We start from the raw sequence: 12,446 nt of genomic DNA on the forward strand, positions 1-12,446 counted from the left end.
ACAACTGGTTCCAACTGACTCAGGCCAGATCCTCTGAAAGGTGCAGTTCACCACTGCTAGGGGCTGTAACATCTTGTATTCTCTGTGAATTGACTCACAGGGGGACTTTTAACTAACATCGCCAGTGGGTTATACATCTAGTTGCACAGAATCAAATCTAGTTCAACATGTTCTTGACTCTGATTTACTGTCAGCAGGAAGAAAGGTCTCTGCACCTCTCCGTATTTTCTAATCTCTCCGGTTTGCCCTTTCGTGAGTTGAGCAGAATTACATCATTATTATTATTATTATTGGTGATGTTACAATAGAACTGGAGGCCCCGTTGTGCTAGACCGTGCACAGACACATGACACAAGGCCTGAAGAGCTAAATCGATAAGACAAAGGGTGGGAGGAAGGAAGTATCATTCTTCTTCGAGTAGTGTCCTGTGGGTACTTCACTGAAGGTGTATTTGTGCCCCCCATGCCACAGATCGGAGATTTTAGGTAGCAGTGTCTATTCAGCCCCCACAGATGCTGTCCCTGTCTTATGCCCTGCATTAGGGCTATAGAGCATTGCACAGGCAAACTGCCCTCAGCTCCCTCTCAACCGCCTTGACCTGAGACAGAACCTCAGCAGCCTCCTATTTGAGAATACCTCATCTATATTTGACTTTCTGTTTTGAGTTATTAGTGTTCATTCATTGCATTTCAGTCAGTTAGTGTTCATACTCCCCTTCTGTTTCCTTTTTTTTATTTTCAAAAAAAAAAGAACAATAAAGTAATCCCCCCTCTTTATTTTGTTATAAGACTAGCGAACTCCCTGTCCTTAGTTCTTTCTTGCCTCCTCCCTCTGGGGAAGTGAAACCTGGACAGGGTATGCCTGGCTCTTCCAGGTTTAAGTGTTGTTTCTCCTGCCGTGAACCAATTCCAGTCAGTGATGTACATTCCCACTGCATTTGCTGTCTTAGAGAGTCACACGTGCCTTAAGAGTGTACTTTCTGCCTGAAATTAAAAGCTAGGAATAACCTTTAACTAAAACTATGACTACTAATAATGGAAAGTTCACTGGGATTGGCCTCTGACCCTGGCGCTGGGACAACCCTCCCCCCCACCCCTGTACAACAGTCTCCAAAATGGCCGATTCCATCTACTTCCTCGGCTCAACACTCTGTGGCAGCTTGGAAGAGGAAATGTTTGGATTCCTCTCAAAAAGCCACAAAAAAGCAGGCTACAAGTCATTGGGTAGAGAATTTACCACAAAGAAATGATTCCTAACAAGATCAACCACCTTGGTACTGACTGATCTACAACTGGATACCCATGAGACGACTGGCTTCTCAGCTACTGGTACCACCAGTAAGCCTAAAAACCCAAAGAGCACAGGCTATGGAGTTTGGTGCCACTTGGGGGAAAGGGATGGTAGAGAGAGAACCAGCTCCTCTAGCTCATCTCCGATAGAGTGCTTTAGGGCCTCAATACCAAGTACTTCGGCTCTTCAGAAGACCAGAACAACACTACTGGCCATTTATCAGAGTGCAAAAGACTCCCGCTACTGTCAGCTCCTTTTACATGAGCCACTGAGCTTACCTCAGTGATGCCACCTGCTATTTTGGTATCACAGGAATTTCATTTTCCTAAAGACTTGCTGGTTTCAGAGATGCCTGAGTCGTCCCGGTTCAGCACTGACACATTCTTGGTACTGACCACATCTCAGTGCCCAGACATATATGCAGTATCAATGGAGTCTCCCACAGAATCCATGACAGCTCCACCTCTTCCAAGTGACGATGAGGAGGAGGATGACAAATTCTCCTCAGTCTCCTTGGAAGGCTCTCTGTCCCACTACCAGGGAGCGAATCACCCAGAAACCTCTGCAGAACCAGCTTACCACTATGAGAGACATGACCACACAGTTGGTATGAACATCCTTGGGTGCACCCATGAATGCCCTTTGCACCACCTCAGTGGCCCTACTGGCCTATAGACTCCAATTCTTGAGGGCCACTACTGTTGCTCATCAGGATAGGAGAAGGCAATCTCCTACTGCTTCTCTGTCTAGATCTCCTGATCCACAGGAGAAGAACAGGCAGTGAGATTAGACAAAGGGATTACTCCAGTGACTAACATCTCTTCATCCTCTCCGGATGAAGCTATTATGCCTCCACCACCAACTTTGGCAAATGACTTCAAACCATTTGAAGACTTCATCAAGAGAGGAAGTGGATTCTCTACAAATTCCACTGGAAGAAGTCAAGGTGTTGCAACACAAGCTGCTCGACATCCTACACACTTCATCATCCTCCTGTATTGCACTCACTATTAACAGGGTATTGCTGGACCCAGCAAAGACTAGGTGGCACAGTAGATCCCACATGCAAGAGAGCGGATACAAATATTATGTTCCCTCTGAAGACTCAGATTTTTTATTTTCCCACCCATTCCCAAACTCCCTTGTAATCGATGCTGTAAATGAACGTGGCAAACAGCACCATGCTAAATCTACACCCTATGACAGAACTTAAAACAACTTGAAAATCATATTCTTAGGTGACCCTGCAATTTAAGATTGCTAATTACCAAGCTCTTATGGCAAAATACAACCATATCAATTATTCTACATTAAACGCCTTCATTGACCATCTCCCATTAGTTTCAGGTGATCACTACTGAGGGTCCGCTTCTTGCAAGGACATTGTTGCAGGCCCCTCTCTAAACACCGCTGACACAGCTGCCTGCTTCATCTCAACAGCAGTGGGCATGCGGAGCTTCCTGGCTTCACCTTTCTGGCTTTCCAAGGAAAGTCCAGTCTACTGTGGAGGACCTTCCATTTGAAGGATCCAAACTATTTGAAGAGAAAATGGATGAATCCCTCCACATACTAAAAGACTCTAGAGCCACTTTGCATTCACTGGGAATTTATGCACCTGCACAAAAAGGAAGATATAATAAATCACAGATGACACAGAGATCCTGGCCTGATCAATTTTCTCCTCCCCACAGGCATTATGAACCCCAACAGAAAACACAATGAATACAAAAGCGAAGATCAACTGCCCCACAGTCATCAACATCACAGCCATCTACATCTATGCACAATTTTTGATGTGTTGTTTGATGCCCCGAGTTACCGCCCCCATTTTAATTTGCTACAAAAACACAAACATCACCACTACTTTGGCAACTGCCTTACTCTTTTTCATGAAAACTGGGACCAAGTGGGTTTTGGAGATTATCTCCACAAGATATTCAATCCATTTTACCTCCCTCACTCCTGCCTACCGCTTCCCCACCTCCGACCCTCCTCAGGAACCCTTCTTATGAGCAGCTTTTACATCAGGAAACAAGCTATCTTCTGAACCTAGGTGCTGTAGAATCAGTTCCTACTCAACACAGAGGGAAGGGCTTCAACTCCAAGTACTTCCAGATACTGAAAAAGAATGGTGATTGGAGACACATTCTGGATCTAAGATCATTCAACGATTTGTAAAGATACAACGCTTCAAGAAGGTTACTTTGGCAGCAATAATCTCATCTCTGGACCATGGGGACTGGTTCTCGACCCCTGACCTACAAGATGCTTACTTCCATATCGCGATCCACAGAAGGTTTCTAGTATTCACTCTGGGACAAGACCACTTTCATTGTCTGCACCCAGAGTGCAGCTCCGGAGCAGAACTGGGAGCACTTCTTCTTTCTGGCTGTGGTGAATAAGTCTATCTCTGGGACTCCCCAATGTAGAAATATGCTGTGAAAAATGGAAACGTCTATTTCTCATTTGTGATCCTGGGAAAAGCTCCTGCTGAGAGTGTCTGCAGGAGTGTTCTGTGTGCCCAAGTGGTGAACTGCTGAGATGTTGGTGTGAACATAAGAGCATAAGAACGGTCGTACTGGGTCAGACCAAAGGTCCATCAAGCCCAGTATCCTGTCCTCTGACAGTGGCCAATGGCAGGTGCCCCAAAGGGAATGAACAGACAGGTTATCCTCAAGTGATCCATGCCCTGTCATCCAATCCCAGCTTCTAGCAAACAGAGGCTAGGGACACCATTCCTGCCCATCCTGGCTAATAGCTATTGATGACTGGAATACAGGTATTGAAGGGTATGTGCTGTTTAGGAAAGACAGAATTTCCTAGATGCGATAGCTGATGGATTCCTTCATCAAGTAGTTGCTGAACCGACAAGAGGGGATGCCATTTTAGATTTAATTTTGGTGAGTAGCGAGGACCTCATAGAAGAAATGGTTGTAGGGGACAATCTTGGCTCAAGTGATCATGAGCTAATTCAGTTCAAACTAAATGGAAGGATTAACAAAAATAAATCTGCAACTAGAGTTTTTGATTTCAAAAGGGCTGACTTTCAAAAATTAAGGAAATTAGTTAGGGAAGTGGATTGGCCTGAAGAACTTATGGATCTAAAGGTAGAGGAGGCCTGGGATTACTTTAAATCAAAGCTGCAGAAGCTATCGGAAGCCTGTATCCCAAGAAAGGGGAAAAAATTCATAGGCAGGAGTTGTAGACCAAGCTGGATGAGCAAGCATCTTAGAGAGGTGATTAAGAAGAAGCAGAAAGCATACAGGGAGTGGAAGATGGGAGGGATCAGCAAGGAAAGCTACCTTATTGAGGTCAGAACATGTAGGGATAAAGTGAGACAGGCTAAAAGTCGAGTAGAGTTGGACCTTGCAAAGGGAATTAAAACCAATAGTAAAAGGTTCTATAGCCATATAAATAAGAAGAAAACTAAGAAAGAAGAAGTGGGGCCGCTTAACATTGAGGATGGAGTGGAGGTTAAGGATAATCTAGGCATGGCCCAATATCTAAACAAATACTTTGCCTCAGTCTTTAATAAGGCTAAAGAGGATCTTAGGGATAATGGTAGCATGACAAATGGGAATGAGGATATGGAGGTAGATATTACCATATCTGAGGTAGAAGCGAAACTAAAACAGCTTAATGGGACTAAATCGAGGGGCCCAGATAATCTTCATTCAAGAATATTAATGGAATTGGCACCTGAAATTGCAAGCCCATTAGCAAGAATTTTTAATGAATCTGTAAACTCAGGAATAGTACCGAATGATTGGAGAATTGCTAATATAGTTCCTATTTTTAAGAAAGGAAAAAAAAGTGATCCAGCTAACTACAGGCCAGTTAGTTTGACATCTTTAGTATGCAAGGTCCTGGAAAAAATTTTGAAAGAGAAATTAGTTAAGGACATTGAAGTCAATGGTAAATGGGACAAAATACAACATGGTTTTACAAAAGGTAGATCGTGCCAAACCAACCTAATCTCCTTTTTTGAAAAAGTAACAGATTTTTTAGATAAAGGAAATGCAGTGGATCTAATTTACCTAGATTTCAGTAAGGCATTTGATACCGTGCCACATGGTGCATTATTAGTTAAATTGGAGAAGATGGGGATCAATATGAACATCAAAAGTTGGATAAGGAATTGGTTAAAGGGGAGACTGCAACGGGTCCTACTGAAAGGCGAACTGTCAGGTTGGAGGGAGGTTAACAGTGGAATTCCTCAGGGATCAGTTTTGGGACCAATCTTATTTAATCTTTTTATTACTGACCTTGGCACAAAAAGTGGGAGTATGTTAATAAAGTTTGCAGATGATACAAAGCTGGGAGGTATTGCCAATTCAGAGAAGGATCGGGATATTATACAGAAGGATCTGGATGACCTTGTAAACTGGAGTAATAGTAATAGGATGAAATTTAATAGTGAGAAGTATAAGGTTATGCATTTAGGGATTAATAACAAGAATTTTAGTTATAAATTGGGGACGCATCAATTAGAAGTAACACAAGAGGAGAAGGACCTTGGAGTATTGGTTGATCATAGGATGACTATGAGCTGCCAATGTGATATGGCTGTGAAAAAAGCTAATGCGGTTTTGGGATGCATCAGGAGAGGTATTTCCAGTAGGGATAAGGAAGTTTTAGTACCATTATACAAGGCACTGGTGAGACCTCACTTGGAATACTGTGTGCAGTTCTGGTCTCCCATGTTTAAAAAGGATGAATTCAAACTGGAGCAGGTACAGAGAAGGTCTACTAGGATGATCCGAGGAATGGAAAACTTGTCTTATGAAAGGAGACTTAAGGAGCTTGGCTTGTTTAGCCTAACTAAAAGAAGGTTGAGGGGAGATATGATTGCTCTCTATAAATATATCAGAGGGATAAATATAGGAGAGGGAGAGGAATTATTTGAGCTCAGCACCAATGTGGTCACAAGAACAAATGGGTATAAACTGGCCACCAGGAAGTTTAGACTTGAAATCAGACGAAGGTTTTTAACCATCAGAGGAGTGAAGTTTTGGAATAACCTTCCAAGGGAAGCAGTGGGGGCAAAAGATCTATCTGGTTTTAAGATTCTACTTGATAAGTTTATGGAGGAGATGGTATGATGGGATAATGGGATTTTGGTAAGTAATTGATCTTTAAATATTCAGGGTAAATAGAACTAATCCCCTGAGATGGGATATTAGATGAATGGGATCTGAGTTACCCAGGAAAGAATTTTCTGTAGTATCTGACTGGTGAATCTTGCCCATATGTTCAGGGTTTAGCTGATCGCCATAGTTGGGGTCAGGAAGGAAATTTCCTCCAGGGCAGATTGGAGAGGCCCTGGAGGTTTTTCGCCTTCCTCTGTAGCATGGGGCATGGGTGACTTGAGGGAGGCTTCTCTGCTCCTTGAAGTCTTTAAACCATGATTTGAGGACTTCAATAGCTCAGACATAGGTGAGGTTTTTCGTAGGAGTGGGTGGGTGAGATTCTGTGGCCTGTGCTGTGCAGGAGGTCGGACTAGATGATCAGAATGGTCCCTTCTGACCTTAGTATCTATGAATCTGTTGATGGATCTAGCCGCTATGAATCTATCTAGCTCCCTTTTGAACCCCGTTATAGTCTTGGCCTTCACAACACCCTCTGGTAAGGAGTTTCAGAGGTTGACAGTGCGTTGCGTGAAAAAATACTTTCTTGTGTTTGTTTTAAACCTGCTACCTATTAATTTCATTTGGTGGCTCCTTGTTCTTGTATTATGAGAAGGAGTAAATAACACTTCCTTATTTACTTTCTCTATACCACTCATGATTTTATAGACCTCTATCATATTCCCCCTTAGTCACCTCATTTCCAAGATGAAAAGTCCCAGTCTTATTAATCTCTCCTCATACGGAAGCAGTTCCGTACCCCTAACCATTTTTGTTGCCCTTTTCTGAACCTTTTCCAATTCCAAGATATCTTTTTTTGAGATGGGGCAACCACATCTGCACACAGTATTCAAGGTGTGGGTGTACTAGGGATTTATATAGAGGCATTATGATATTTTCTGTCTGATTATCTATCCCCTTCTTGATGATTCCCAGCATTCTTTTTGGTTTTTTGATTGCTGCTGGATGATTTCAGAAAACTATCCACAATGACTCCAAGATCTCTTTCTTGAGTGGCAACAGCTAATTTAGACCCCATCATTGTACATGTATAGTTAGGATTATGTTTTCCAATGTGCATTACTTTGCATTTATCAACATTAAATTTAATCTGCCATTTTGTTGCCCAGTCACCCAGTTTTGTGAGATCCTTTTGTAGCTCTTTGCAGTCTTCGCAATCAGATGTTCTACACTGTCATGGGACCTCAACCACGTCCTTCAGTTTCTTACAAGACTTCCCTTCGAACCCATGGCCTCCTGCTCTCTTCTACACCTCTCTATGAAAACTACAATCCTAGTGGTCATTATGTCTGCATGGCGAGTGGGAGAGATAGGGGTTCTATTGGTATACCCCCTGTTTACAATTGTTTTCGAAGATAAGGTTACATTATGACTGTACCCCACATTCCTACTGAAAATATCTTCACACTTCCGCATAAACCAGTTTATCCATCTCCGCACTTTCTTTCCAAAACCACACTAGGACAAAAGGGAGGTGACACTACATACTCTCAATGTCAGGAGAGTCCTTTTATTTGGTGAGGATTAAGCCCTTCAGGAAATCTCGCAGACTACTTCTCTCCATTGCAGACAGATCTAAGGGATCCTCAATCTCTAAACAAAGACTGTCTAGATGGATATCTGACTGCATTATCCATTGCTATCACACTTATGGCATTCAACCTTCCTATATGGTTCAAACTCACTCCAGGAGAACTCTCTCCACTTACACAGCCTTACTCAAGAATGTTCCAATCACACACATGTGCAGAGCAGAAACGTGGACATCTGCTCACACATTTGCTGAACATCATGCAGTCACCCCCAACTCAGCAGAAGCACTTTAAAAGTGTGTAATGGGCCCACAGGCACCTGAACTGTGACTGCACCCCACGTGCCATGCCCCACCTGAGGCCCCGCCCCTGCCCTTTCTTCCTGTGCTCACGCCACCCATTGCCCCCAAAGCCCTGTCCTCACACTACCTCTTCTCCCCAAGCCCCTGACCTTGCACCAACCCTTCCCCCAAAACCCCAGCATCACACCCTCTTCCCCCCAAGACCCCGCCTGCTGCTTACTCCTCTCCCCGCACTGTCACTTGCCTTTACAGCTGGCAAAAAGTGGGGGGGAGGGCCTGACCCCTTGATCCCCCCAGTTCCGGCACCCTTGCATCCTCTGCTATATTTTATTCCAATGTCTGATGCTCAGTACTAGACTCGACTCTGAAACCCCACCCCTCCATTACGGGTACTGCTGCAGAGTCGCCAAGACACCACTGAAAGAAGGAGGAAGGGTTACTCACCGGGTGCCGTAACTGCGGTTCTTTGAGATGTGTCCCTATGGGTGCTCCACTACTTGCCCCCCTTCCCCTCTGTTTTGGAGCTCTTACCTATGAGCTCTGTGGTAGAGAAGGAACTGGGGGCAGTTTGTCTGCACAGCGCTATATTGACCTAATGCAGAGCACGAGATGGGGAGAGTGTATGTGTGGGCCGAACAGAAATTGCTGCCTAAAATCTCTGATGTGAGGCGCAGGGGTGTGAATACACATAGCATGGAGTAACACACACCTTGAAGAACTGCAGTTACTGCACAAGGTGAGTAACCCTTTCTTATCCCATTTTACACTCAGGGAACTGAGGCCCAGAGAGCTCAGGGCCCCAATTCAGCTAGATACAGGCTTAACTTTAAGTGTGGTTTCAGAGTAGCAGCCGTGTTAGTCTGTATTCGCAAAAAAGATGAAGTGAGTTGAAGTGAATTGATGAAGTGAGCTGTAGCTCACGAAAGCTTATGCTCAAATAAATTTGTTAAACTTTAAATGTGTGAATAATCCCATTCTTACAAGTCAGTCTTTCACTGTCAGGCATTTTTTCCAGCCCTCAAATAATTTTTGTGGCTTTTTTCTGCATCCTTTCCAAGTTTTCAATGTCTTTTTTCAAATGAGGTCAGCCAGTTGTTCAGACAGCCCCATAGCCAGCTGCACTGACTGCCAGCCACCGCTGGAGTGGCCTAGGCTAGCTGGCCCCAGAGACCACCTGACCAGCAGCCGGTGGGGCTGGCCCCAGAGACCGCCTGAGCAGTGGTCCCTCGGGCGGCTGAAGCAGCTTCTGCTCAGTGGCCCCTGGCAGCTGGTGCCACTGGCCCTGCCCCCCCTCCAGCAGCAGCCCCGCTAAGATTTACTTAGGAGTACTTATAGTATAAATCATGAATTGGTCACAGGTGGTGAATTTTGTTTATTGCCCATGACCTGTTCCCAACTTTCTCTAAAAATACCCATGACTAAGTTGTAACCTTAGGCCTGGTACAGCGGTGACTGAGCGGTGACTGAGTGAGTGTCTAAGGTCTGTGATGTACAGGAAGTCAGAGTACAACCCTTCTGGCCTTAAACTCTGTGAATCTATGATTTGAGAATGAATTGAATGAATGATCTAGAGGATGGTGTGGATTGCACTCTCAGCAAATTTGCGGATGATACTAAACTGGGAGGAGTGGTAGATACGCTGGAGGGGAGGGATAGGATACAGAAGGACCTAGACAAATTGGAAGATTGGGCCAAAAGAAATCTAATGAGGTTCAATAAGGATAAGTGCAGGGTCCTGCACTTAGGATGGAAGAATCCAATGCACCGCTACAGACTAGGGACCGAATGGCTCGGCAGCAGTTCTGCGGAAAAGGACCTAGGGGTGACAGTGGACGAGAAGCTGGATATGAGTCAGCAGTGTGCCCTTGTTGCCAAGAAGGCCAATGGCATTTTGGGATGTATAAGTAGGGGCATAGTGAGCAGATCGAGGGACGTGATCGTTCCCCTCTATTCGACACTGGTGAGGCCTCATCTGGAGTACTGTGTCCAGTTTTGGGCCCCACACTACAAGAAGGATGTGGATAAATTGGAAAGAGTACAGCGAAGGGCAACAAAAATGATTAGGGGTCTAGAGCACATGACTTATGAGGAGAGGCTGAGGGAGCTGGGATTGTTTAGTCTGCAGAAGAGAAGAATGAGGGGGGATTTGATAGCTGCTTTCAACTACCTGAAAGGGGGTTTCAAAGAGGATGGCTCTAGACTGTTCTCAATGGTAGCAGATGACAGAATGAGGAGTAATGGTCTCAAGTTGCAATGGGGGAGGTTTAGATTGGATATTAGGAAAAACTTTTTCACTAAGAGGGTGGTGAAACACTGGAATGCGTTACCTAGGGAGGTGGTAGAATCTCCTTCCTTAGAGGTTTTTAAGGTCAGGCTTGACAAAGCCCTGGCTAGGATGATTTAACTGGGACTTGGTCCTGCTTTGAGCAGGGGGTTGGACTAGATGACCTTCTGGGGTCCCTTCCAACCCTGATATTCTATGATTCTATGATTCTATGATTTTCTGTAAAATGACAGCTCTTTGCTAGTATTAGAGGGGACCATTGCCCCCCGGAATCTCACCTCTTTCACTCTTCTTTCTGTAGAAAATCTGCACTCTGAACTGGAGAAAGAGAGAGGTAAGTTCCTGGGACAAGTTCCCTGAAATAACAGTAGGAATAACCCAGTTAATACAACAAGATGAAACCTCACCTCTTTCTTCCTTTTCTCTTCCAGATATTCTGCGAGCTGAGCTGGAGAACGAGAGAGGTAAATGTCTGGGCTCTCTGGAGGCTTGAACAATTTTCTCTCACTGTACCTAGTCAGACAGACTTTGGCTTTTGTCTCTGCACTATCTGTTAGGAGAGGCTGTGGGAATCAAGCGGACGGGGAGCTCTGACTAATCATAGAGTGGGGTAACTGCTCCATAGATAAGGTTGCTGCTCAGTTTCCATCATAAGCCTAATTTTAGTCTCCTCCTTTAAAATCTGCACACAGGAGAATGTCCATATCCAAAACTGGTGGGTCTGCCTGGACCCATGTACCTTTTTGCTACTGAATTTAAAGGAATGGAGGGGTGGGGGGTGGGATCCTGATGCCCTGGAAACAGGAGCTCAGCGCAGTCCCAAAGTCTCCTAGCACTCTCTGACACCTTGAGGCACAAACTCAGTGAGAAGGAACCAGCTAATGTTGCTGGGCCCATGAGCTGAGATCCAGTGTCCAGGACCAAGGGTTAGCTCATTAAACCCTCACTTCCATGTTATCAGGGCCTAGCCCCTCACCAAGCTGCCTGGCACATGGGGCATGTGGACACTACACCACAGGTGAGCCCAGCTAGGGCAGGGCCATGAGAGCCCAGCGAGGGTCAGATGTCAAGAAGGGGGGTGTAATCGACAGTGCCCAAAGCTACTAAGAGCTCTATGAGGATGCAGCTCAGGCCAGGAGACCTGGGCGGAAAGAGGGCAGCAGAGAGCACAGTGGAGAGGGCAAAGTGCCTTTAAAGGCACATTCCCTAACCCAGGAGCTGTTGTAGAACTGACTGCATACCCATGTCTCTCTGTTTGCAGAGAAATCCCTGGCTGAACTTGGTAAGTGCCTTTCCCCCACCCCATATGACATTGTGTCCTATGCCGGCAGTCCGTGCTCCGGGGAGTGCTCACCTCTTGGTATGTTTGATTTCAGGCTGGAGTAAAGTCAGCAAAAATGCAGGTAAGTGAAGCTGGTATTTTAATGTCAGACCCCCTGCACCACTCTGCTGCCCAGCAAATGCACAAATGCCCAAAGTCACAGGAAAAGAGCAGTATGGTGAATGAAAATGTCAGATTCGTCCCCAGTTTACTTACATAAAACAAATGCTCACACTTAACTATGGAGTCCCGAGCCCTCCAGTGTAACTGCAATAACTCAGAGTGCTCCTAAGGCCGGGAATTTACCTGGTGTCAGTTCAGGGGGGTAGGTGCTCGCAGAAGTTAGTAATTATGGTTCAGAGTTGGGGTTCTACTAGACACATATGGTCTCATGTGTTGTGTTGTTATTAATTAACTTCATGAACTAGAAGGGTTCTAGGAAACTGTGTAAATTACCTTAACTAGCTGCGGGTAATTGTATTAATGCTTTCTGGACTCTGGTGAAATCTCTGTTTTTACGGAGTTGTCAATCAGTAGCCCTTTGGCCAATTCAGTTCAAATTTGGTAGAA

General features: G+C 44.9%; 1 protein-coding gene and 1 long non-coding RNA gene across 8 annotated transcripts in view; one reads left to right on the top strand and one right to left on the bottom strand.

Annotated features, from left to right (window-relative positions):
- LOC119854952 (butyrophilin subfamily 3 member A3-like) overlaps positions 1–12,446 on the top strand; it is a 43,408-nt gene that overhangs the window by 29,041 nt on the left and 1,921 nt on the right. For 5 of the 7 annotated variants that reach the window (XM_043514007.1, XM_043514011.1, XM_038400242.2 and 2 more), the window contains 4 exons: positions 10,857–10,889; positions 10,987–11,019; positions 11,817–11,837; positions 11,932–11,958. In XM_043514007.1, the coding sequence (XP_043369942.1) occupies positions 10,857–10,889; positions 10,987–11,019; positions 11,817–11,837; positions 11,932–11,958 (114 nt within the window). The remainder of the gene's footprint in view (positions 1–10,856; positions 10,890–10,986; positions 11,020–11,816; positions 11,838–11,931; positions 11,959–12,446) is intronic. The other 2 variants (XM_043514008.1, XM_043514012.1) reach the window with 1 other exon arrangement.
- On the bottom strand, positions 683–11,114 carry LOC122460090. Its single transcript, XR_006281163.1, has 2 exons — positions 10,834–11,114; positions 683–2,905 (listed from the first exon to the last, which is right to left on the bottom strand). It is a non-coding gene; the product is annotated as an uncharacterized LOC122460090 (long non-coding RNA).

The sequence above is a fragment of the Dermochelys coriacea genome, chromosome 4 (assembly GCF_009764565.3).
Source record: "Dermochelys coriacea isolate rDerCor1 chromosome 4, rDerCor1.pri.v4, whole genome shotgun sequence".
NCBI lineage: Eukaryota > Metazoa > Chordata > Testudines > Dermochelyidae > Dermochelys > Dermochelys coriacea.